General features: G+C 38.6%; 2 protein-coding genes across 6 annotated transcripts in view; one reads left to right on the plus strand and one right to left on the minus strand.

Annotated features, from left to right (window-relative positions):
• Window positions 1-19,637, plus strand: part of METTL9 (methyltransferase like 9) — a 43,236-nt gene extending 23,599 nt beyond the window's left edge. The window contains exon 5 of one of the 3 annotated variants that reach the window (XM_036824269.1): window positions 18,935-19,637. In XM_036824269.1, coding sequence (XP_036680164.1) covers window positions 18,935-19,140 — 206 coding nt within the window. In that variant the 3' untranslated portion in view covers window positions 19,141-19,637. Of the gene's footprint in view, window positions 1-10,447; window positions 10,632-18,934 lie in introns of those variants that run through there. The other 2 variants (XM_036824270.1, XM_036824271.1) reach the window with 2 other exon arrangements.
• On the minus strand, window positions 249-18,928 carry IGSF6 (immunoglobulin superfamily member 6). 3 transcript variants are annotated; one of them, XM_036824273.1, is made up of 6 exons: window positions 16,849-18,928; window positions 12,756-13,112; window positions 10,603-10,709; window positions 9,892-9,939; window positions 9,453-9,533; window positions 249-7,907 (listed from the first exon to the last, which is right to left on the minus strand). In XM_036824273.1, exons 1-6 carry the CDS (start codon window positions 16,913-16,915, stop codon window positions 7,848-7,850), a joined length of 720 nt encoding a protein of 239 aa, XP_036680168.1. In that variant the 5' UTR covers window positions 16,916-18,928; the 3' UTR covers window positions 249-7,847. The 3 variants fall into 3 exon arrangements, with proteins under 3 accessions (XP_036680168.1, XP_036680169.1, XP_036680167.1); XM_036824274.1 differs by lacking the exon at window positions 249-7,907 and having other exon boundaries at window positions 8,691-9,533; window positions 12,756-13,013; XM_036824272.1 differs by lacking the exon at window positions 249-7,907 and having other exon boundaries at window positions 8,691-9,533.
• Window positions 19,638-21,820: the final 2,183 nt, after the last annotated feature.

The following is a 21,820-nucleotide window of genomic DNA, read 5'->3' on the forward strand; positions in this document are numbered from 1 at the left end:
AATTAATTTATTATTTTTGGCTGTGTTGGGTCTTTGCCTCTGTGTGAGGGCCCTCTCCAGTTGCGGCAAGCGGGAGCCACTCCTCATCGCGGCCTCTCCCGTTGCGGAGCACAGGCTTCAGACGCGCAGGTTCAGCAGTTGTGGCTCACGGGCCCAGCTGCTCTGCGGAACGCGGGATCCTCCCAGACCAGGGCTCAAACCCGTGTCCCCTGCATTGGCAGGCAGATTCTCAACCACTGCGCCACCAGGGAAGCCCTGGAGAATTCTTTAGACATAGGAGGGTGGGAAGGAGAATAGATAGAATAGATGTCCCCTCCCCCATCTAACTTCTCCATTTTTACATTCCTGTGTTGAATCCTTTTGTCATGGTAAAGAAAAAAACTGTTTTAATGTGTGAGTGCCCATATAGCGGATATATGTGTTGTATAGGGGAAAACCTGGTAAATGTTGTCCTTGGTAATTTAGCAGCCTGACCTTGTTTCAGCGCTGTTCCCTGTGTAACTAAACCTTGGCTCCATCTCACTGCATTGCAATCACTAGTCATCAGGTTGTAAGGTCCAGGCTTCCTGTGTCCTGTTGGGCAACCACACGATGGAACTTTAATGCTACTTCCTGGCATAGCAGGAGGTGGAAGAGCAAGGGAAAAAACATCAATCTAACCATGAATTTTATTTCCTTGTGTTTCTGACACTAAAAATTGAAAAGAAGTTAAACTGGACAAGAGGGCTGTCTCTAGTAAGGACTGAAAACAAGCTCCTTGATTGTGGTTGCACAGTTGCCTGTTGAATCCAAGGAGTCTGGTGTGTGACACATAGCAAACCTGAGAGGCGGAGCCTTGTTGCTGTGGGTGACCTTTAGTGACCTATAAGTTTTGTAGACTGCTTGTGGCACTCTATTATTGCTTCCTTTCTCTAAGTCACTAATTAGATCCTGATGATTTCCTTGTGACACTGTGTGAAGACCCAGGAGGTGCAAAGTGATCTTGCTGTGAGTTCATGTATATGGGGCTGGTTTAAGGATATGTGAGTGTACTTTTCACACTTGGCTCAATTTATTTTTTAACAAAAGCAGTTGTAGATGAAATGATTACTTGTGTAATTTTTTTGATTTGTCTTGAAGTTGAACCACAGCAATTTTGTTGCTTAGGTTAATTTAGGGAAAAAAATGCAAAATGTATCTTTCTAATTTCAGTTTGTTTGGTTTACTGACCCAGTTCTGGTTGGAGGTTATTAAATCTAGTGAGAATTGTTTTAAGCATCAAAAAGGGGCAAAGTATGTAATCAAGAAAAGGAGACTTATTTTGCAAAAATGAAAATTTAGTGATGTTTAATTTTTCAAAATTGTAATTTTTATGAAAAGGTAATTCATGGTAAAAAAGAGTTCAAGCAGCTTGCAAGAGAGTATAAAATGAGGTTTCTCATCCACTCGTTACACAATCTTGTTCAGGTTTCTTGAATATTTTTCTAAAGATAGTCTATGCAAATATGTGTGAACATGAAAAAATTGATTGTATAATTAAAGCCCATTATAAATAGTTTCATTGCCCTTTTCCACTTAAGTATGTCTAGGAAATTATTCCTTACTAGCACGTAAGTATCTACATCCTTGTCTACGTGTAAGCAGTGGTGTGCTGGAGCTGGTTTTACTGGCTCAGGAGAGCTGATTGTTACCTTGGCAGGAATTTAGTGAACTGGTTGTTAAACTGGGCCATTATTGAAATTGACCTCAATGGGAGTACTTACACCATGGAAATTGGCAAACTCTACAAATAGTCTCTCCCTTCTTCTAGCTGATTGGTAAACCTTTACCAGCACACTGCTGGGCATTTGGTAACTTTACTAGAGGAGGCCTCTGTTGACTTATTACTTTTAGATACCAGCAGTTTGCTTTATAAATATTTACAAGTGAAATGAACATTCTTAGGCAAGTCTTTTTGCACACGTGTAAGTAGGTATCAGGATGTTTTCTGCTTCAAGAAACAGAAAGAGCAACTAAAAGTAGCTTTTAAAAATTAAGAGTTTATTTTGGAAAAGTGATCCCAAGGTTGGTTAATTCAGTGATGGAAGCGTCCACTGAAGTTCAGAACTTGCTTTCATTTCTTCATCTTCAGTGTGTTGACATTCCCCTCGCAATTACAAAATGGCTGATGCAGCGCCAAGCATCATGTGTAGGCATGACAGAGTCTTGGAAAGAAAGAGGCATTTTCTCCCATACTTTTTTTTTTTCTAAAGTGATGGAAAACTTTTCCAGAAATCTCCCTGGCACATCTCACTTTTTCCCATCGGCAAGGATGGGGGCACATGCCCTGCCCAATCAGCAACTGGCAGGCAGGTCAGGACAATTGTGATGCAGGTCTGGGGAGGGAGTCTGCCCTGAGCATATTTACACTGTGAGACTGAGCTTGCAGTGAAGGTGGAAGGGATACTCTTATGCCACAGAATATCTTTATCATTTAAAAAGTGTTTACTGAGTGATGCTGGAGATAAATGAGCGAAAAACATGCAAATATCCTTGTCCTCATGGAGCTTATGTTCTAATGAGGAAGACAGACCGTAAACAAATGGCATGTTGTTGGTGATAAGAGTTATGGAGAAAAATAAGCAATAAAAGCAAAACGGGCTTCTTGGAATTGGGGGCTGGGTTTGGGTGCTATAATTTTAAAGAGGGTGCTCAGGGAAGGGCCTCTCTTAGAGGGTGATGTAGGGAAAAGGCTGAAGGAAGTAAGGTTTATGGTTATCTGGACGATACATTTCTAGGAGTGGAACTGCTTGTTAAAGAGTGAGTTTTCCAAATAGCTACACTGTGATCCTAACACCATTTATTGAGTAATCATCTTTTCCCCAATGCTTTGAAATGCCACCTAAATCATAGACTAAAGTCCTATATGTGTTTGGTTCTGTTCTCTTAAGATTTATCCTTCTATATGTGTGCCAATACCAAACTATTTTAATTACTGTAGCTTTATCATACTTGTTAGTATCATAGCACTAGTCTTTCTTAATCAGTTTCTCTTAGATTTTTCTTGGCTTATTTATTTAACAGATCAACTTTAGCACTAACTTGCCTAGTTTCCCTATATTAAATTTATCGGTTCATTTAGGGAGTATTGAGTCTTCTTAGCTAATAATAGGATGTCTTTCAATTTATTCAGTTATGTTCATTAGTAACAAAATTTTCTTCATAAAGGTTCTGCACAAGTTTTGTTAGATTTATTCTAATGGTGTGTGTGTGAGATATAATAAATAGGAATTTTTCTTCCTTCATGGTTAAAAAAATAAAAAATTTTCCCAGCTTTATATAGTTGACAAACATTTTTTGTATTTAAGGTGTTCAACATGATGATTTAGTGTACGTATACACTGTGAAATGATTACTGCAATCAAGTTAATTAGCACATCCATTACCTCACATAGTTACCTTGTGTGTGTGTGTGTGTGTGTGTGTGTGTGTGTGATAATGCTTAAGATCTATTCTTTTAGCAAATTTAAAGTATACAGTTCAGTATTATTAACTGTGGTCACCAGGCCGTACATTAGATCCCCAGAACTTATTCATCTTATAACTGAAAGTTTGTATCCTCTGACCAACATCTTCTTATTTCCCCCACCCACCAGCTCCTGGCAACCAACATTCTCTTATCTGGTTCTGCAAGTTTGACTTGTTTCAGTTCCACATATAAGTGAGATCATATAGTATTTGTCCTTCTGTGTCTAGTTTATTTCACTTAGCATAATGTCCTACAGGTTCATCCATGTTGTCTCAAATGGCTCTCGCATCATAGAGTGGATATTATGCATACACAGACAAGCAGTTGTTTTTTTGTGTGTGTGTGTGTGTGTGTGTCTGTGTACCAGTTTTGTAACCATTTACCTTATTGGGTTATTTTAGTGTGTCCAATAGTTTTCAGCATTGATTCTCTTGGGGTTTTTTAATACAGTTATAGCATCTGCAGATGGTTTTAATACTTCCTTCTCATTTTTAGACTTTTTTTTTTTTTTTGGTGCAAGTGAATTTGTAGTTATTTCCAGAAAATGTTAAAGAAAAACATGGTGGAAATTTTTGCTTTGTTTTTTACTTTGATGAAAAAATACTTTAAATATGATTCTGTCTTTTGGCTTGAGATTGCTGTTTGGCTTGAGATACATATTTTTTTTAAATCCTGTTTTATTAAGAGCTTAAAAAAAATGAGGAATCAATGTTGAATTTGCCACCTGTGTTTTCAACATCTATAGAGATAGTGTTTTTTCTCCATTGGCTTATTAAATTAATAGTACTTTTCTAATACATATCCACTCTTGCATCTCTGGGCTTAGGCGGAATAGTCTTGTATGCACCACTAGATTGTATTTACAAAAACTCTAAATAAAAATATTAGCATTAATATTATTGAAAAATGATAGTTGGTCTGATCTGATCTTTTATTTGGAGGATGTTATCTTTGTCATGTTTTGGTATCAATGTTCTGCTGGTTTTGTAAAAAATAATTTCTAAGTTCTTTCTAATGCTCTGGAACAGTTTAAATAGCATTATGGTTATCCGCTTTTGGAAATTTGGTAGAATTCTCCTGTGAAACCAGCTAAGCCTGTGGGTTTTGAGAGGTAGCCATTGGCAACTTTCTCACTTTCTTTCAGGGTCATTGTTCAGATTAAATTAGACATGTTAAGTCTTAAAGTTCCCATCAGTCTAAATAGAAATAAGCAAGACTCTGGCCAGACTGCTTTGTTGAAAGAGCATGGGCTTTGAGAGCTGACCTGTTTTGAAATAGGGGTCAGCCCTTATTACCTGAGCCTCTCATTAAGCTTAGTGTTTCATCTGTAAAAATGGGGCTAATACCTACCTTGAGGTTTGTTGTGAAGATTAAATAACGTAATTTAAAGGATAGTGCCCAACCTTGTCTATCTCAGTATTGGTATTTGATACATGTTAGATTTTTTTCATTCCATCCTATTCTGTTACTTTGCTTTTATTTGTAGCTTCATTGATCAGATTTGTTCACAGTTCTTCACTTTGAAGTATTTGTCAATGTTTTTGCATTTTAACTTGGTCTCAGAATCTGTACCTTTTCCATCGGTTTATGTGACTCGACTCCACAGACACTTAACTATATGCCTATTAGCCCAGGGCTTCAAACTCTCTCAGGTCTTATATAGCAGAGAGAAAGAAACGACTTATTCTGAAAATTTCGTTTACACCGTTTGGTATGTGGGTTTAAGTGCTCTTGTCTAGAGGGTAGGGTGTATAGACACTAGAACCATGTCTGTCCATTTTCATCTTCAAGTTGTTTTAATATTACTTTCTTTTCATTGTCTTGGGAAATATAAATCTAAACAGAAAGCTATAGCTTAATGCTTTCCAGTGAAAATTCTGGATGCTCAGATAGCAGGAAAATTAATGTTAGGGATTCAGTGAACAGTCCTTATGAAGGGGGTGAGGATCAATGGCTAGGGAGTGAAGTGTGCTTCATATCTCAGGTGAAATGCTGAAAAAATATTTTCCTTTAGAAACATCGTTCAATTGCATTCATATAAGGGCATTTAAGAGCCTACTATGTACCAGGCAGTGCTAGGCAGTAGAAATAAAAAGAAATGAGACATGTGCTTCTAGTTTTAAAATACTTACAGAATAGTTCAGAAGATGTAAACAGACAATGGCAGGATAGTCTGAAAAGAAACATGACAAAGTACTATCGGTTTAGAGAAGGAAAGACCCATTAACTGCTAGGGAAGTTTTCATGTAGGTGACATTTGACCTGTTTGTATCTGTGGAGCATTTTACCAGGCAGAGGGAATGGCATGTGCAAAAGCATGAAGATGTGAACAAGGTGGGGTTCACAGGTGAGGACAAGTTCAGTGAGACCCAAGGATAGCATGCAAAAGAGGCCTTTGGTTGCGTAATAAGTATAGCACTCAATAAATATTGTTGGCTGCATGGATGGATAAAAGAATGAATATTATATATACATCAGGCACTCATATATGACCTCAGGGAATATAACTACTTGGAAAAGTGTATTCCAAATTTTAGCTTAAAAATCAATCTTTGAAATACAGTCTTTGGTTGTATTGGCAAAGATTTAATCTGAATCAACTATGAATTTGTCTTAGGGATTTTGTTTCCTTGTTAGTTACGCAAAGAACAGTATATTTTCAGCCCTGAAAGTACCAAGTAATGACTCTCAGAAATGAAAAGGAAATGATCGAATCCAACACTTCTTCTATTCACCTAGATGGTGTTAGTGGTTACCTTTTTTGCCATCTGGTTTAGAAGTTCATTTATTTCAGCCAGGCCAGTGGTCTCAAAGTGGAGGGAGTACACAAGACAATTTATTTTGGGATATAGGAAGAAAATATTAACATTTTTATTTATATTACTTTTAATGCCCATTGTTTAATTTCTATTTTTGTGTATACACATATACACACATAAGTGTATATGCATACAGTATATAAATCACACACATGCACTCACACGTATATACATCCTACACACAAATAAAGTGAGGTTATGCGCTCCCCTCTCTCCCCTTCCTATTTTTCCTGGCACATGTGATTAGAAAGGTTAGAGATTACTGATTTAAACCATTAGTACAAAACGCTTTCAAGGGATCTTAAAATATTCTAAAATTTGATCTGGGTTTTAAAAATAAGAATACATCTCATTTTATACCAGCTTAAGAGAAGCACTTTAATGAAATAAACGTTAGGTTGTAATTCATGTTTAGTAATGAACATATACTTGTAGGTACTTTAAATAGATTTTTTTTACACAGAAGTAACTTTCAGAGAACAATTCATAACATGTTTTCTTAGTGAGACGGTAATGAGTGCCATGAACATCCTTGCTGTATACCCAGTCCCTTACCTAACATTTCCCTCCTAAGTTGGTTAAAAATCAACATTGCAATGTACAATACAAAACTATATACTTAGTATGATCCCAACTATGTGTGAAGTGTAGGTTTGTATAAGTGTGTATGTGTGTGCACATATGTATATTTGTGTGTGTGTGTGTGTAATACAATGACTTATTAAAAGAGAAAAAAAAATCAGTATTGCAAGGGCATTGTCAGGAACAGTGCATTGCCGAATCCTTCCCTGGTGCTGTTGTTTGGCACGAGACTGACATCTAGAGTCGGATGTGGCTTATTTGTTCTGAGGTTTTTTTCTGGTTGAACCTTCTGCTTTGGATTTTCTGTATTTTAGTTATTGTATTCTTACTCTATATTCTATTCTGGTCTCACTTTTTGTTGGTAGCATGATGTAAGTTACTTTGCATACCCTGGTAGGAAAACGTGCACTGTACCATTGCCCCATTGCAATACCAGAGGAAATAATTTTTGCTACAAAATACTTTTCAAGATGATTTTTTCTAACTCAAATTTTGCCACTCTCTTTCCTCCCTCCATCCTCCTTCCCTGCCAACTTAGTCTAATTGGCCCATCACTTCTACACACCGTAAAGACAATTCTTCCACGCAAGACTGAGGCACATGGTGTGTCTTCAAATCTTCTTCAGGGTAACAGTCATCATGTGGTGCACCTCATATGTTGAATGAAACAAATATAGGATATATGCTATAATTGAAAGTTTTTGAGGATGTTTGACTGCTTAGAATTCTCCTAGCAAATTAGGAAAGTATTTTTCAGTTGCATTTTGTTGGGTTTTAGTATTGTGATAATTACTCTTAGTAATAGTTTCCTTATACTCTGGCATCCTTCTTGTAGCCAGTTGACTTTTCCGTTTACTTTATATTGGTTTTTAAAAAACCCTGATCAGTGTGTGTCCATTAACACTTCCATAACTTCTGGAGTTGGATTTTCAGTGACTTAATTGAAAATCAGAAGATTTCTATGGTCTTTCATAGTTAGAAAGTGCTCTTCTATTTTCATAAGTGTTGTCTTTCTCCTGCTGCAATAGTAAATAATAAGCCATATTTTAAGTTATGTAACCAATAACGCCACACTACAAGCAACATATAAACTACAGTACCATCTTGCATTCTGGGTCCTAAATACCCTTCCAGTAACCTTAAAGGTCCAGTTACCATTTTCCCTTTATTTGGAGTAAGATGTGGGAACTGAAGAATAATTTTCTTGTTCAGATGCCATTGTCAAAGCCCTGGCTTAGAGCTTTAAAATTCCTACTTCCAGGCCTGTCTTCAGGCCATTTAACTTGGTCTCTTTGCTGAAAAAGATGCCCCAGCATCAATAAGAAAAGAGTATGAACAGGCATTTATAATTATTCAGAGTGACATCTTAGGTAATTAGACCACTTCTTTATGTATTTGTGTATACATTGAAGGATGAAGTGACTACATAGATGATATTCTTTCCTGGATGAAAACCCTTTTCAGAAATCGGATTTTATAAAACACACCTCAGGGGGTTTCCCTGGTGGCGCAGTGGTCAAGAATCCGCCTGCCAATGCAGGGGACACGGGTTCGAGCCTTGGTCCGGGAAGATCCCACATGTCACGGAGCAACTAAGCCCGTGCGCCATAACTACTGAGCCTGCACTCTAGAGCCCACGAACCACAACTACTGAGCCTGCGTGCCGCAACTACTGAAGCCTGTGTGCCTAGAGCCCATGCTCCGCAACAAGAGAAGCCACCCAATGAGAAGCCTGGGCATCGCCACGAAGAGTAGCCCCCGCTCGCTGCAGCTAGAGAACGCCCGCGCGCAGCAACAAAGACCCCGTGCAGCCAAAAATAAATAAATAAATAAATTAATTAAAAACAAAACAAAGCAAAAAAAACCCGCACCTCATATCAGAATTCTGTTTCATTTGACCTCATGGCTGCTGTTTAAGAGGAAAATATCTTTACTAGTATATAAGTTCATTATTTTGTATACATTTTAATTTAAATCTGAGCAGTTTGATCATGCATCATGGAAACGATCTGCTCTACTGGCTCTAAAACAATGTCTTGTTTGAAAAACCTGTTTATATAGGACTTTAAAGAAAAACTATCAGAATGTACTGTAGTCAATATAGATGTATTCTTCCTATGACTACAACCCCAAAGACTGAAGAAATACTCATTTCTTATTTTTATTAGCTGTGTCTTTTTTAATGTGAACTAGTAAGTTTTCTATATAATTTGATCCACAAATGTTTGCAACATCTACTTAATGCTCACTACTGCATGCAAGATACAGTACAAAGTAGCTTTCAACCCACAAAAGCATCCTTGTCTGTACTGAAAACATTGCTTGTATCCAATGTGTTTCTGAAAGATTTCATGTCACTAAGATGCCAGCCTGGTGTCTATTGAATATTGCGTCAGATGACCTTTGTTATGTATTTATCAAAACAACTTCTATATAAAAATGCATTTTGTGAAAGTCCTCTTTCAGACATTTGTAAAGGAAAACTTGATTATCGATAGGTTGTTGGCAGCTTCGTCTTTTTTAGTTAAACATGCTTTATATCTTTTTTGATATTTTACACTTACAGGTTGTTGGCTTGTTTCCATGTGTCTCTTATTATATAGTTCTTGAGCAATTTCCTGGAAAATACGCCGAGCACTCTTTTTCTATAAATACAAATAAGAAAAAAATGTATCTCTCTCAGGACTAAAAGCAATGATTATTGCACATCATCTGAGCCTTTTCTTTCTTTATTGCCACCAGTCTCAGAAACTACCCCGCCCAACACATCTGTACCTACAGCTAACTCTTGTATTTTGAGTATAATAAGTAGAATTTATGATTGAGAACTATCAATTTACCACATATGTTACCACTTGAGATTATCATTTTTCTCAACAATAGGAAACAGTATCTGTGGTTGAAAGTTGTTCTGTGATGAAGTTCTGAGTTTCTTAAATTATTTTGGATTTGAAGTAGTTACAACCACGATTCGAAAGATATTTTAGAAGCATTGGTCTGTACCTTTTGTGAATCTTCTGTTTCTTTCTTTCTTAGAGTGTTAGATTTTGACTGTCAAGAAGAAAAGGAGAGTCTTATAAGACATTTTATATACTCAAAACAGTTGTGGCAGAGATCTCATACCATAATAAGGTTAAACTAACTTAATATTTAAATGGTAATGCAGTAAGAGTTAATAATTTTCATATCATTTCTGAGATGATTTATTAATAAAATAGCTCAAACTGATATTGATTGTAGGATTTATAGTAATCCTAATATAACATATTCATACCCCCTCTTGTAGCATGTGAACAACCAGAAGATAGTCTTTCTCAAAATCTTTAGGCCTTTTAAAGATATTTAAAGGCAGTTTCTAATCTCTTTTAACCTTTTTTTGCTCTTAAAGATTGTTCTTAGCCCTTTCATACCTCCCCCACCGGCGGAAAGTAGCATGTGTATGATGGTTATAAAGAAGGGTCTCTTATTCCCATATTACTGGGTTTTAAAAAGAAAACCCTGTAAATTGTGTACTCTGGTTAATAATTTCAGTGATGAAAATTTTTGCTTTCTTCTACAGACCTCTTCTGCAGGTGGTATTTCCTGCAAATGCAAAGGAAGATATTAATTAGATGAGCTATTTCTGAGGCTCCCAGCATGTGGAGAGATGGAAATTATTTCCTTATGATAATATTCAAGGCCATAGGGACATCTAATGCAAGAAATTTGACTTACTTTGGTGAGGACGATGAAGAACACGAATACACCAGTAACGTACATAGAGAGCAGTGATAAGAGGGCCGCCAGGAGACTCTGCAGTTCCTTGCTGAGAACCTTTGTCTCTTTGTTAATTACAGATACAGAAAGAACCACAGTCACTATTGAAGCATATTATTGCAAATATATGTATAAAGTATAATCGAAACTACATGTTAGAGGTGAAACATGAACTTATTCTCTTTGGCTATTCGTATAAAAATTTATTCAGGGTCTCGATTCAGAAAGTACTCAAGTATATGATATAGTTAAAGCCAGTTCATTAGTTCTTTAAATGTATTATGCCCAACATGTTATTCATTTTTAAAACTTAAAATTTTTAAAAGTTCAATTAATTACTTGTCATAATGCTAAGAATCACTTTTTATATAAAGTTTTGCTTAAAGTTAGATAAACATTAAGGGTTTGTTCAAGGGTGTTTAAAGTTTCTTTTAGTAGATATGATGTACAAGTGTCACCAAGAGTCTGTTTATGGAGTTAAGATACTTTCCCATGTGTATTTATAACCTTGAACTGTTTAGTACACATAGCTGAACAATGCAGTTCTCTAAGAACCTGAGAAGGCCCGTACATTGAGATTTTAGTGCTCACGGCATGCTTAAAAGACAGGCATTGTTATATGTGCCCCTTATTTCTAATAAAGTTCTGGAAGTGGAATTACTGAATCCATTTGCACATTCTGAATTTCTCCCTCCTTGCAGGAAGTGTCCTGTGCTCTAGGTAGTGATGAAGAAACACACCATGTCTTCAAGTACCTGAGTATTTGAAATACAAAATCCATTTAGATTTATAATTGTTATCTGAATAACTTGTACTTTTCAACTAAATATCCCATAGATGCTTATCCTGTGAACTCAGTTTATACAACATACATTTTTCTTGTGATACTAACAAATCAACCATATCTGTAAAACTTTAAAAAAAAAAGTTTCAAGTGTGAAATTAGAAGCTCTGTAGAAAAGGAAATTGCCATGTCTATCTTAGTGATACTTTCATTCCTGCTCCTCAAGAAGAATGTTTCTTCACATAAGCTTGCAGGTTTGAAACCTTCATCTCTTTACAAATCATTTTTCTTCTGTCTAATATTTTTTATAGAAGACGAATGCATGCAGTGAGATACACAAATCTCCAAAGCTGTTGTGTGTTTGTTTTAATATCTATAGCTAACATTTACTGAGCACTTGCTATGAGCCAGGCACCATTAAAAGTGCTTTATGTGCATTAACGCATTTATAATTTACCTTACAGGTGAGAATAAACTAAGGTTAAATGACAGTGGAATATCAAAAGTCCATTAGAGCACCAAAGCAGGGATTAAAATACAGGACAATCTGGGCTCCTCAAAGTCCTGTTTTAACACCAAAAGGCTGGTTAATTTGGGTTTTCATTTTAATGATCTCAGCGCTCATCATACCAGAGTTTCTTTAAAGGCGAGAGGTCTGAAAAAAAGCACGGAGTTACTGCCCTTCTCTTCCTTCCCCCAGAATCATGTGAAGCTTTTCCTCTGAAATTTCTTAATTTATAGAACTTAGCTAGGCTCAGTGTCCTCACTTGCATGAGGAAATTGTCATGGATTTTAGTAAATCTCAAGAAGCCAGAGCCACACCGACCTTCTTTCTGTTCATTATCTATGCAGAAGGGGTAGGGTCAGGGATCCCCCAGTGACTTCACCTAAAATTTGTGTTTATTCTCCATAATGCATATTTTTTTTCTGGGTCCAATTTATTGATCGCTTACGCTTCTCCAGTGTCTTGTTCTAGATGGTGCAATACCAGACTAGATCCTGACAAGGCTGTAAGTTAATCGTCACATTTCAATCAGTGTAACATACAAAAGGAGGACATAGTTGGTCAGCCTTTGCCAGTAAAGTCTGGACATGGAAAGAGAATATAGCACCCACATAACCCTGACTCTGTGTCTGCGGAGGCTGGGAGATGGTGTCGGAGGAGTTCTTGAATCCAAACTTCATGTTAGCTTGTGTGCAGGTCACACTCTTCACCGGCTCGGGTACTAAGTTACCAAATTTACCTCATACTCTCTGCATATAAGTATTGTGATGCATTTAGGGGGCAGAGCAGAACGCAGTATTTGGGAATAAAGTCTTGACTAACCTCTTACCACCAGCACAGTCCCTCCTCCCGTCCGCTTAGCTCTCGGTTCCTTTGAACTGGGAAAGGCTATTCCACAGATGTAGATTGCACTGTCATTGAAAGTCAGCCTGTTTACAGTGAGGGAAACTTGGTTTTGTGCCAGATTCACAAGTGTGAATTTGTCTGTCTCATTTCTGCATCCATCCAAGCACAGGTTCTCGGGCTGGAGAGCGCCGTAGCGAAACCACAGGCTTGTTGGTTGCTCTGCAGGGCACCCCGCTGTGGAGAAGGAGCAGTGCATGGTCACAGCTCTTTGAGTGTAGTCCACTTCAAGGGAAGGTGGTTGAACCACCGAGACGGTGCAGTTGCCCGCGGCACCTGCAGGAGGAAGCAGGCGAGCCTGTTTAGTGGGCCTCTCACCTCCCTTTGTGCTTCCGTTTTATTGACATTTTGGGGTGAAGAATCGTTGAAAGCCATTGCTTTCTTTTTCTTCCCTCACTCCCAGCACAGACATGACTGTAAAAGTAGACATTGGTGCCAATATTTTATAATAACTATAAATGGGGTATAACCTTTAAAAATTGTGAGGTTGTACACCTGTAACTTATATAACATTGCGCATCAACTTTACTTCAATTAAAAAAATATGAGACTAAAAAAAAAAAGTAGACACTGGTATTCCTCACTTTTCCTAGCTCTCCGAGTTTCCTAACCTCAGCCTGCTGTTGTGCAGTGATGTCTGGTACTTGAGGGCAGCCCCAGAGAGGTCCCGGGAATCTGCATTATCATGAGCAGAGGTGACAGCAGATCCAGAGTTAGAAGTTCGGGGTCCACATGTACACTCGTGGTGTACATACAAGCTTTCCTCTGATCTCCCTATGCAGATCACTTACTCTCTTGGGGCCTGTTTCCTCATCTGTACCCCCTGGCCTCACAGGAGTGTTGTATTCAATGTGGTAATAGGTATCAAAGCCCTTCATGCAAATGTCACGCCCACTGATTGAGCACATGGGCAGTAGGGATTTTGGAGGGGGGCCTTGTGGCAGTTGTGATTGCTAGGAATTCATGACAATTTACAGTTGTTCTTTTATGAGTCTAGTTGTCCCAGTGGGAAACGTTATAAAAGGCAAGATGTACATCGGGCAAAATGTAGCCCTGGCTTAGCCTACAGTGTCTTTGATTACTGAGCGGAGGCCTAATGAGCTGGCCGTGCCACAGCCCAGCAAATTGGATTTCTTCCTGGCACTTGTACATTGCTTTGTGGTCTCTCGTAGCTTTCGTCTATTTGATGAGAGTATAGCTCATGGAGCACACACTTTAGCTGGGATCCTAGCTCTGCCAGTTCCTAGTTCTCTGGTCTGTTTCCTCATTAGCAAAATGGGGATAGTACTGTGCACCTCATGAGTTTAGCGGGAAGTTTAAGAGAGGCCATCGGTGCATAAGGAGTATTTACTTACCTAAGTCTTAGTAAGTATTTAATAAAAGGTAGCTATTTCTGCTGCCACCATGATTCCATTAATGGGCAGTGTCATATGCCCATTTTAGAGATAATTGTGGACATCTCAGCAACGTGTTAGCAGGGCCGGGATTCGATACCCAGTCCAGTGCTCTCTCCACCACGTCCTGCTGCTTTCATGTCATAGAGGTTGGGTCCCTACTTTGGCCTTCTATCTAATCCCAGGCATGTGAAGCTGGAAAGCCGCTCAGGTGTTTATAAATGGGAAGACCTCCCCTCAACCCTTTTGGGATCAAGGGGGAGGCTCTATGTGAAATAGTATTGGTAGAGACAAATTGGAATTTCTGCATGTTTTTAGTCTGACTTTGCCTGGTTATATGTTTCCATGTGGCCTTATTTGTCTGACTTTGTCCTTTGCTACTGTAAACAAAATTGAAAAGTAATCCAAGTGGTCTGATGTAAGTTTCAGACGAGCTTTTTGTCACCTAACATTTTTGTTATAGGTCCTGACCCAGAACAGAAGAATTAAAACTAGAATCATTGCATCTGTGATGCAAATCTGTTCTCACCATGTTTTAATTTTAGTATTTGTACAATTGAAGATGAGCTGGGAGCTTTTTAGCAACCTGATAAATGTAAACCAGATGAGAGGGTAAAGTCACTTGGAGAAGACCAGGCTTCCTACTTCTTCAGCTGAGGGACTTAGCTTCACTCCTAAGTCTGATAACTATAAGCACAGGTCTCCTACCCAGACTCAGTCACCTTAGAAGTAAAGAAACGCTTTACAAGGTACAGTGATCATTATGTATGGAAACTTGAAATGGAAGTGGGCCTACCAGAGCCACAAAGTTAACCAGCAGTGTCCCAGTGTCAGGTCCTCTGTCACATAGAGTTTTTAACAGGGAAGCTGCCTTTTAACATTTCTCTTGGAGAGCTAGTGCTCCAGGGTAAAATAAATATTTGCAACTTTGGAGTTTCATATCTCCGCTCCTTTCCGACTACTGCCTGAGAAGGGAGAAAACCAGTTGCAGTGGTTTCCTGTGAGAGCGCAGGCTGTGAGGACACTGCTTGCCCCCTCCCCCATGCCTGTGAAGCAACATCTTAGTGAAACAGGGAAGTTTGGATGATATGTCACACCGCAGCCCACTCCTGTGAAAAATTTCTCTTTAAGAACTCCCACATGCTGTAGGATTTTTTTTTAAAATACAGAACCCTCTGAAAAGGTTGAAAGTTTATCTTCTTAGTGGAGGGAATAAAAAAAGATTACCATTTTTAAGACCAAGCTAGAAAATACATAGAAAATTAATTTTTTGACACTTTCTAAAAAAAGCCTTTTTGGAAAATTTCGAACATATGCAGAAGTAGTCGACCAGCACAGTGACTTCTGTGCCATCACCTGACTTCAACCCAGTGTTGTTCCAGCTCTTCTCCCTACTTGTTCCTTCACTCCTGTGTTATTTTAGGGCAAATTCCAGATATTTTATCTGCACATCTTTCAGAATATATCTTTAAAATATAAGAATTCTTCTTTAAAATAATACTAATTAAAATATATTAAAAGTAATATAGGGCTTCCCTGGTGGCGCAGTGGTTGAGAGTCTGCCTGCCAATGCAGGGGACACGGGTTCGAGCCCTGGTCTGGGAGGATCCCGCATGCCGCGGAGCAACTGGGCCCGTGAGCCACAACTACTGAGCCTGCGCGTCTGGAGCCTGTGCTCCGCAAGAAGAGAGGCCGTGATAGTGAGAGGCCCGCGCACCGCGATGAAGAGTGGCCCCCGCTTGCCACAACTGGAGAAAGCCCTCGCACAGAAACGAAGACCCAACACAGCCATAAATAAATAAAAAAAGATTAAAAAAAAATGAATAAAGACTCATTCCACAAGCACTTGATATACAGTATTAAAAAAAAAAAAGTAATATATACATATTAGGGAAAAAAAGACTATTACTGAAAGTAGAAGCAAAAAAATCACCCATAGTCCTTTCACCACCCCCACCAAAATCACTGTTAACATTTTAATATATTTCTTGACAGATGAGAAAAAAAATAATTTTAAGAGCTTTTGCTCCCTTTCCTGCCCTATGACCCAAACTTTGTGGGCAAATCTGAGATTATTAGATTTATTAGAACTATGGTGAGATTATTAGAACTGTGATGTAGGAAACTCTTTCATAGAGAAAAAAACAGGTATAGGCATCCATATATTATGAGATGATGATTCTTCAAGGAAGGAGCCATTGCAGTTGTTTTTTTAAATGACAAGTACTTTAATTTATAGAAATTCAGCTTTTCTGAAGCACTGTTCTTTAAAAATATTCAAGTGTTGTTTAGTGCAGAGTGAGTTCGCCTGTATGGGAACTGAATTGTTGATTACTAACATGTGATTTTATGAATATTTTCAACCCTTTGTTTGGTGAGGTGCTCTTCTCTAAAGCTGCATAATAGCAAAGGAAATTTTCAGTGTTAATATGAAATTTTTTCTCAGCTATTCTTTTATTACCTGTTTCTCTGAGAAAAAAGGAAATTTATCACCTTAGACAATTTCCATAATGCTATACATTTAAAAATTAATCTGAAGGGGCTTAAAATATGAATGAATTAGACGAAAAGTAGCAATTGATTTAAATAAAATGGAGGGAAAAATAAAAGAACCTTACCGACATGAAATAGAATCAGATTGAGTTCCAGACCGAGAATGATTTTGCCTCTGTTCACAGTCTCCATTTCTGTGTGTATGTGTGAGGTGGTTGGTGGGATTGCGTATTTGAAGAGAGTTGGCTTTTTTTAAAGAAAGGAAGAACCAAAGAGAGGAACTCTTATTAAGGAACCATAATCGGGAACTTTTTGAGATTGTGTAAAGATTGTTTGTAATCCAGTTTCACCATTTAAAGTTGAGATTTTAGCCTAGAGCACATTTCTAAATGTTCATATGTTCACATTTTTCTTGGATTTTACAAATCCTCGAAAGTGTTAGATATTTTGAGTGAGATTTTGATTTACATGTGGTGCATATTCCCAGGATGTGTTCTTTGACGGATAATTCGTACTTTAAATTTCTAGAGCAGTTCAGTCACTGGTCTTGAAGCATCTAATTTGTGCTCAGTGCTGGGCCAGTAACTTCTGGAAATGGAGGAGAAGCAGAAGGAAGTGTCTTCACGTAGACAAGAGCAGAATTAGTGAACAGTACATCAGAGTACAACGAAGAAATAAGTTGTGTACCATTAACTAGCTGTGCCCCAGTTTTGTGTGACCCATTTTATTGTGCTGTGAAACAAATGTGTGGAATCTCTGTCATCCCCAGCCCCTTGAGAGCTTCATCAGTCAGGTTCTTTGTAAGCAACGGAAAATGACTTGGGCTGACTTAAGCAAAGGGTAATTTATTGAAAGGATTTGGGGTAGCTCAGCGAGTCACTGGGAGGACTGGAGAATCGTGTATGGGGGTCTGCACACAAGACACATGCCCCAAAACATAGTATAAAACTGATCCTAAGAGCACACTGCTGCCGCCAAGCACTAGATGCTGCGGCTGGACCAAAGCCTGTCGGTGGTACCGCTCAACGCTGCCCCAGCTGCTTGGTCTCACGCCACTGCTCCGCCTCCCCAGAGAACGAGCCTCATGTCCCCACTTCTCTGGGTCACTAGCTCCTCCTTTCAGGTCTCAGGCGAGTGTTTCTGAGCTTAGGTCATGTGCCAGTGCCTTAGCTGCAAGAAAGGCAGGGAAAGCTGCTTCCCCAGGCTTTGTCTTCTACCAGGAAGAGGGTGCTGGGCCACCGAAAAGAGTGAAAAATCTTCCCACTGTACTGTTTGTACTCTTGGCACCTGTTGATTATATTTTGTCATTTACGGAAAGTTATTCTCAATCTGAATTTAGTAGCACTTCTAGTATTATTGTGTATTTTTTCCATCATCATAGCATCTAAAAGCACCCCCAAATTTATATATACTTTTGTGTGTGTGTGTTTGTGTGTCTGTAGTCAGTGCTTGGTATGTGTGTGAACTTGAAGACCTTTTCTAGCCCCCTAGTACCTGGGCATCTGATGCTCATGGGTTTGGAAATGACTAACACAACATAGACTTCAGTCACTATTCCAAGAAGTGCTGGATTGATTCATCCATTCTAGTGTGTTAACCTCTCTCTGGTTCTGGAGCTTTTAACTTTTATGAAATTGTTCTGAAAAGTTAGAGAGTGGATTGACCTCCCTTGAAAAACATACTGAATGATCTGTGTTTATAAATTAAAACCCTTCATTAGCCTATTTTTATTTTCAGCCTGATAAACCTCTCTAGTTAATATGTTGCATAATTTTACTACACTAGTGGCATTTTCTAGCATTTATCCAAAACCGTCTTTCAAATTTTACATGTTACTCTCTGCTTCAATATTCCAGTATTTAATCAGCAGTTTTCCAAACCTATTAACCATTACACACCAGTCAGTCTGAGGGAGGGTGATGTCCAAAACTGTCAGAGAAAATAGTAGTGCGGGCTTTGGGTCCAGTTAAACCAGGGATTACGTTTCTGCCCCAGTGTTCATTAACCTTGTAGGCTGGGGCATGTTCTTCAGTTCTCCTAAGTCTGTACTTCGTCTCTTTGTCCTCCTGCTGGGTCACCTGGGAGATAATTCATCAAAGCACCCAGTGCTTGGCACATACCAAGCCCTTAGCAAATATTGTTCTTCCCCTCTTCCCTCTTTAAATAACTTGTTTGTTCAAGAATTTAACTTAATGTTTTCATTTGTTCTAGTAGGTGGCAAGTGGGATAAACCATCAGAAATTTTGGAAATCAAGGGACAGAATTGGGAAGAACAAGTGAATAGTCTGCCTGAAGTTTTCAGAAAAGCTGGTTTTGTTATCGAAGCTTTCACTAGACTGCCATACCTGTGTGAAGGTGACATGTACAATGACTACTACGTTCTGGATGACGCTGTCTTTGTTCTCAAACCAGTATAAACACGCGGAGGTTGAAGTCTTCCCAGTCCACCCCAGGAATGTATGCTCCGGAAGAGGGTCTGCGTTCTCAGTTACGTGAAGGGAGGACCTTTGGGGACTGCCATTCTGAATATCATGTAGGAATTTTAAAAGCCAAAATACTAATTATTTCTTTGTAGTGTGTGAAAGGAATGTTTTTCAAAAACAAAAACCCAACTCTTTGAGGATTTTTATTAACTCTTTACTCAGTAATGCAGGCCACACTCCGATTATGGAAGATATTTTTTATACTTAATTGCAGTAGGGACTCATTCCCAGGCAAAGCAATAGTCATGACTTCACATGGAACCCATAAATATGGATTGTTTTTAATAAAATGAAGACTGGCAATAAAACTGTCCATCCAGTTGCAAATACTGGTTATAGGATATAGCCACTGATACTCTTTCATGTTTAGAAATTCTATCATTATTCAAGAAAATGTTTTTAATCATGCTAATAAACTTTTTTGGAGATGACTTTGGCATCACGTTTGAGTTAATATAAGGCTTCCCTAGCATCTTTCATTGCTTTGGCTTCAGGGCTACCCAAATAGTAGCAGTATGTGAAGGGTGCAGTCGACTTGAATGTGTGGTGAAGGAAGGCTTGAGACGGGGGTGGGGTGGTTACTGCAAGGTGTGGTGAACACAGGAATCCAGACGAACCCACAGAAGAACAACCTCATTCAGATACAGTACTTCGGGGACCACTCTCACCCCCTAACTCATGTTGTTTTCGGAAATACGGAACACTGGATTCTGACTTTGTGGTAGCTTGTGTCCTACATTCAGAATTTTGTTTTTTCTGCACAGTCTCAGGTTCTCAGCATTGAAACAGTCAGTTTTGTCTTCTGACAAAAATGCAACCTAAAAATGTTTTAATTCAGCTTCTTACTCTGTACTTGTATACCTCTTTCCCAGAACTCGGCTCTTTCGAAATCCTTAACTGAGTTTATCGAAATCCTTAACCGAGTTTAGAGTTTGCCCCAAGAGTATGGTTTGAGGAAACCATGTCAGACTCATGCATTCTAGAATCAGCAAGTGCCTCCAACTATATATCCAGAAATGTTGCAACGAGGAACTCATTAGCAAGATCAATAACCGTTATGCATGTTACAAAGAGCAGAGCACTTAACCCGGAATCTAAAATCTCAGTAATAACAGCGATGCCAATTTGAGATCGTGGCTATTAACAGTATGTTATTCTCACAACTTTATTTCTTTTGTCAGCCAGGTGTTTCATTAAATATTCTCAGTTATATGCTCATAGAAGTTATCGGATCAACACATTTACTGCAACACCTGGGTATAAAGGAGAATTAAATCCTTGAGAAGAATGACTTTATTATTCATTGAGAACAGCATTCCCACGTCCTCACACCAATATCTTCCACTGTTATTGTGTAGTCATAAGAGTTGGGTTATGTGATTTATGCAAAAGTGTTATTGGTGTGTTCTAATGCTTTTTTCCAGGAACTCAAATAAGTGAAGTGCAAATACTTAGCACCTTAGATTGTAAAAATAGAGGAAATGAGTAAACTTAATGTAGTTCTTGTGTAGTTGAGTTTTGCTTCTTTATAAACTGTCATCATCAGGGGTTGCTATTTAGACTGCCGAACAAGAGTGCAAGAGTGACGGATGTTCAAAGAGGCAGGCTGCTCCAAAGTGTTTCATAACCTTGAAATCCAGAATTAATTTGAGAGCCTATTTGAAAAACACACACCTCATTCTTTAGCCCCCAAATCAGAGAAAGCACATACATTAATTTATTTCAAAGGTAAAAATACTTTCTTAAAATCTGAGGTTCTCTGAAAGCCAGCTTCTCAAAAGTGCCGGTTTTTTTGGTGAAAATTTAAACCAGCAAATCCGCTCACATTTCATGCCTTGTCTTGAAAGTCTTGATGGTGTGTCACCATTCCACTAGATGGCAGTGTTGCTTACTGAGTGTCAATGGCTGTTTTTTTCCCCTAAATGGAGTCATGTTTTTTCTTTTTTCTCCCCAAAGTACAATAAACTGCCTTCTTGTCTACACCATTCCTGTGTAAGTGCTTCATATCAAGTTAAGGTTGTACTAGAGGAATTAAGAAGAGCTCTATTTGCGGTCAAAGCAAGCTAACCAGTTGACCTTAAAGGTCACAGAGAAAGGAAATGCAAGCTGCACCTGTGAGTCAAAGCTCTTTGCACCTGCAGTTGTAAGCCCCTTGAGTGTTTAGACTACTGATTTCAGGGAAGGGAAGGGAAGGGAAGAAGACACAATAGCCTTAGTCATTTCTCCCTTGTGCCGAGTTGTTAAGAGAGACAGTGTATTTTCTACCCTTCTCAATGTCGCATCAGTTTTTACACGGTTGACCTTTAACAGAAAAGAAGCTGGGCTGGGAAATAAAGTAAAACTTAGCTGCTTCAAGTCGTCTTTCTGAGTAAAGCTTTGTTTTCACTTAGTTCTGAGTATAGTATTTAAATAGACTCATAATGAAGCAAGATGCTTTCATCAATTGCTTCCTGCTGCTTGGTTACTGATAAAAGTATTTCATGATCTTTTTTCTCTAAAAGCTACAGCACCTTCAACAGGAGCTTCTAGTGGCTAAAGTGACCTACCATGTTTGTGCAGATGCCTAAGTACCCCCCCAAATAAGCTTGTATCCGGTGCACCCATGTTGCAGCTG

This window comes from Balaenoptera musculus, chromosome 15 (assembly GCF_009873245.2).
Source record: "Balaenoptera musculus isolate JJ_BM4_2016_0621 chromosome 15, mBalMus1.pri.v3, whole genome shotgun sequence".
Taxonomy (NCBI): Eukaryota; Metazoa; Chordata; class Mammalia; order Artiodactyla; family Balaenopteridae; genus Balaenoptera; species Balaenoptera musculus.

What these genes read in the sequence shown, in the direction of transcription:
- IGSF6 (XM_036824272.1), bottom strand. Translation starts at nt 16,915, where the DNA reads ATGGAGACTGTGAACAGAGGCAAAATCATTCTCGGTCTGGAACTCAAT. An exon ending in TCTGATTCTATTTCATGTCG is followed by an intron (nt 13,113 to 16,848) that starts GTAAGGTTCTTT and finishes TTCCTCCTGCAG; the next exon opens with GTGCCGCGGGCAACTGCACC. An exon ending in TCTTCATCGTCCTCACCAAA is followed by an intron (nt 9,940 to 10,602) that starts GTAAGTCAAATT and finishes TCTTCTTGACAG; the next exon opens with TCAAAATCTAACACTCTAAG.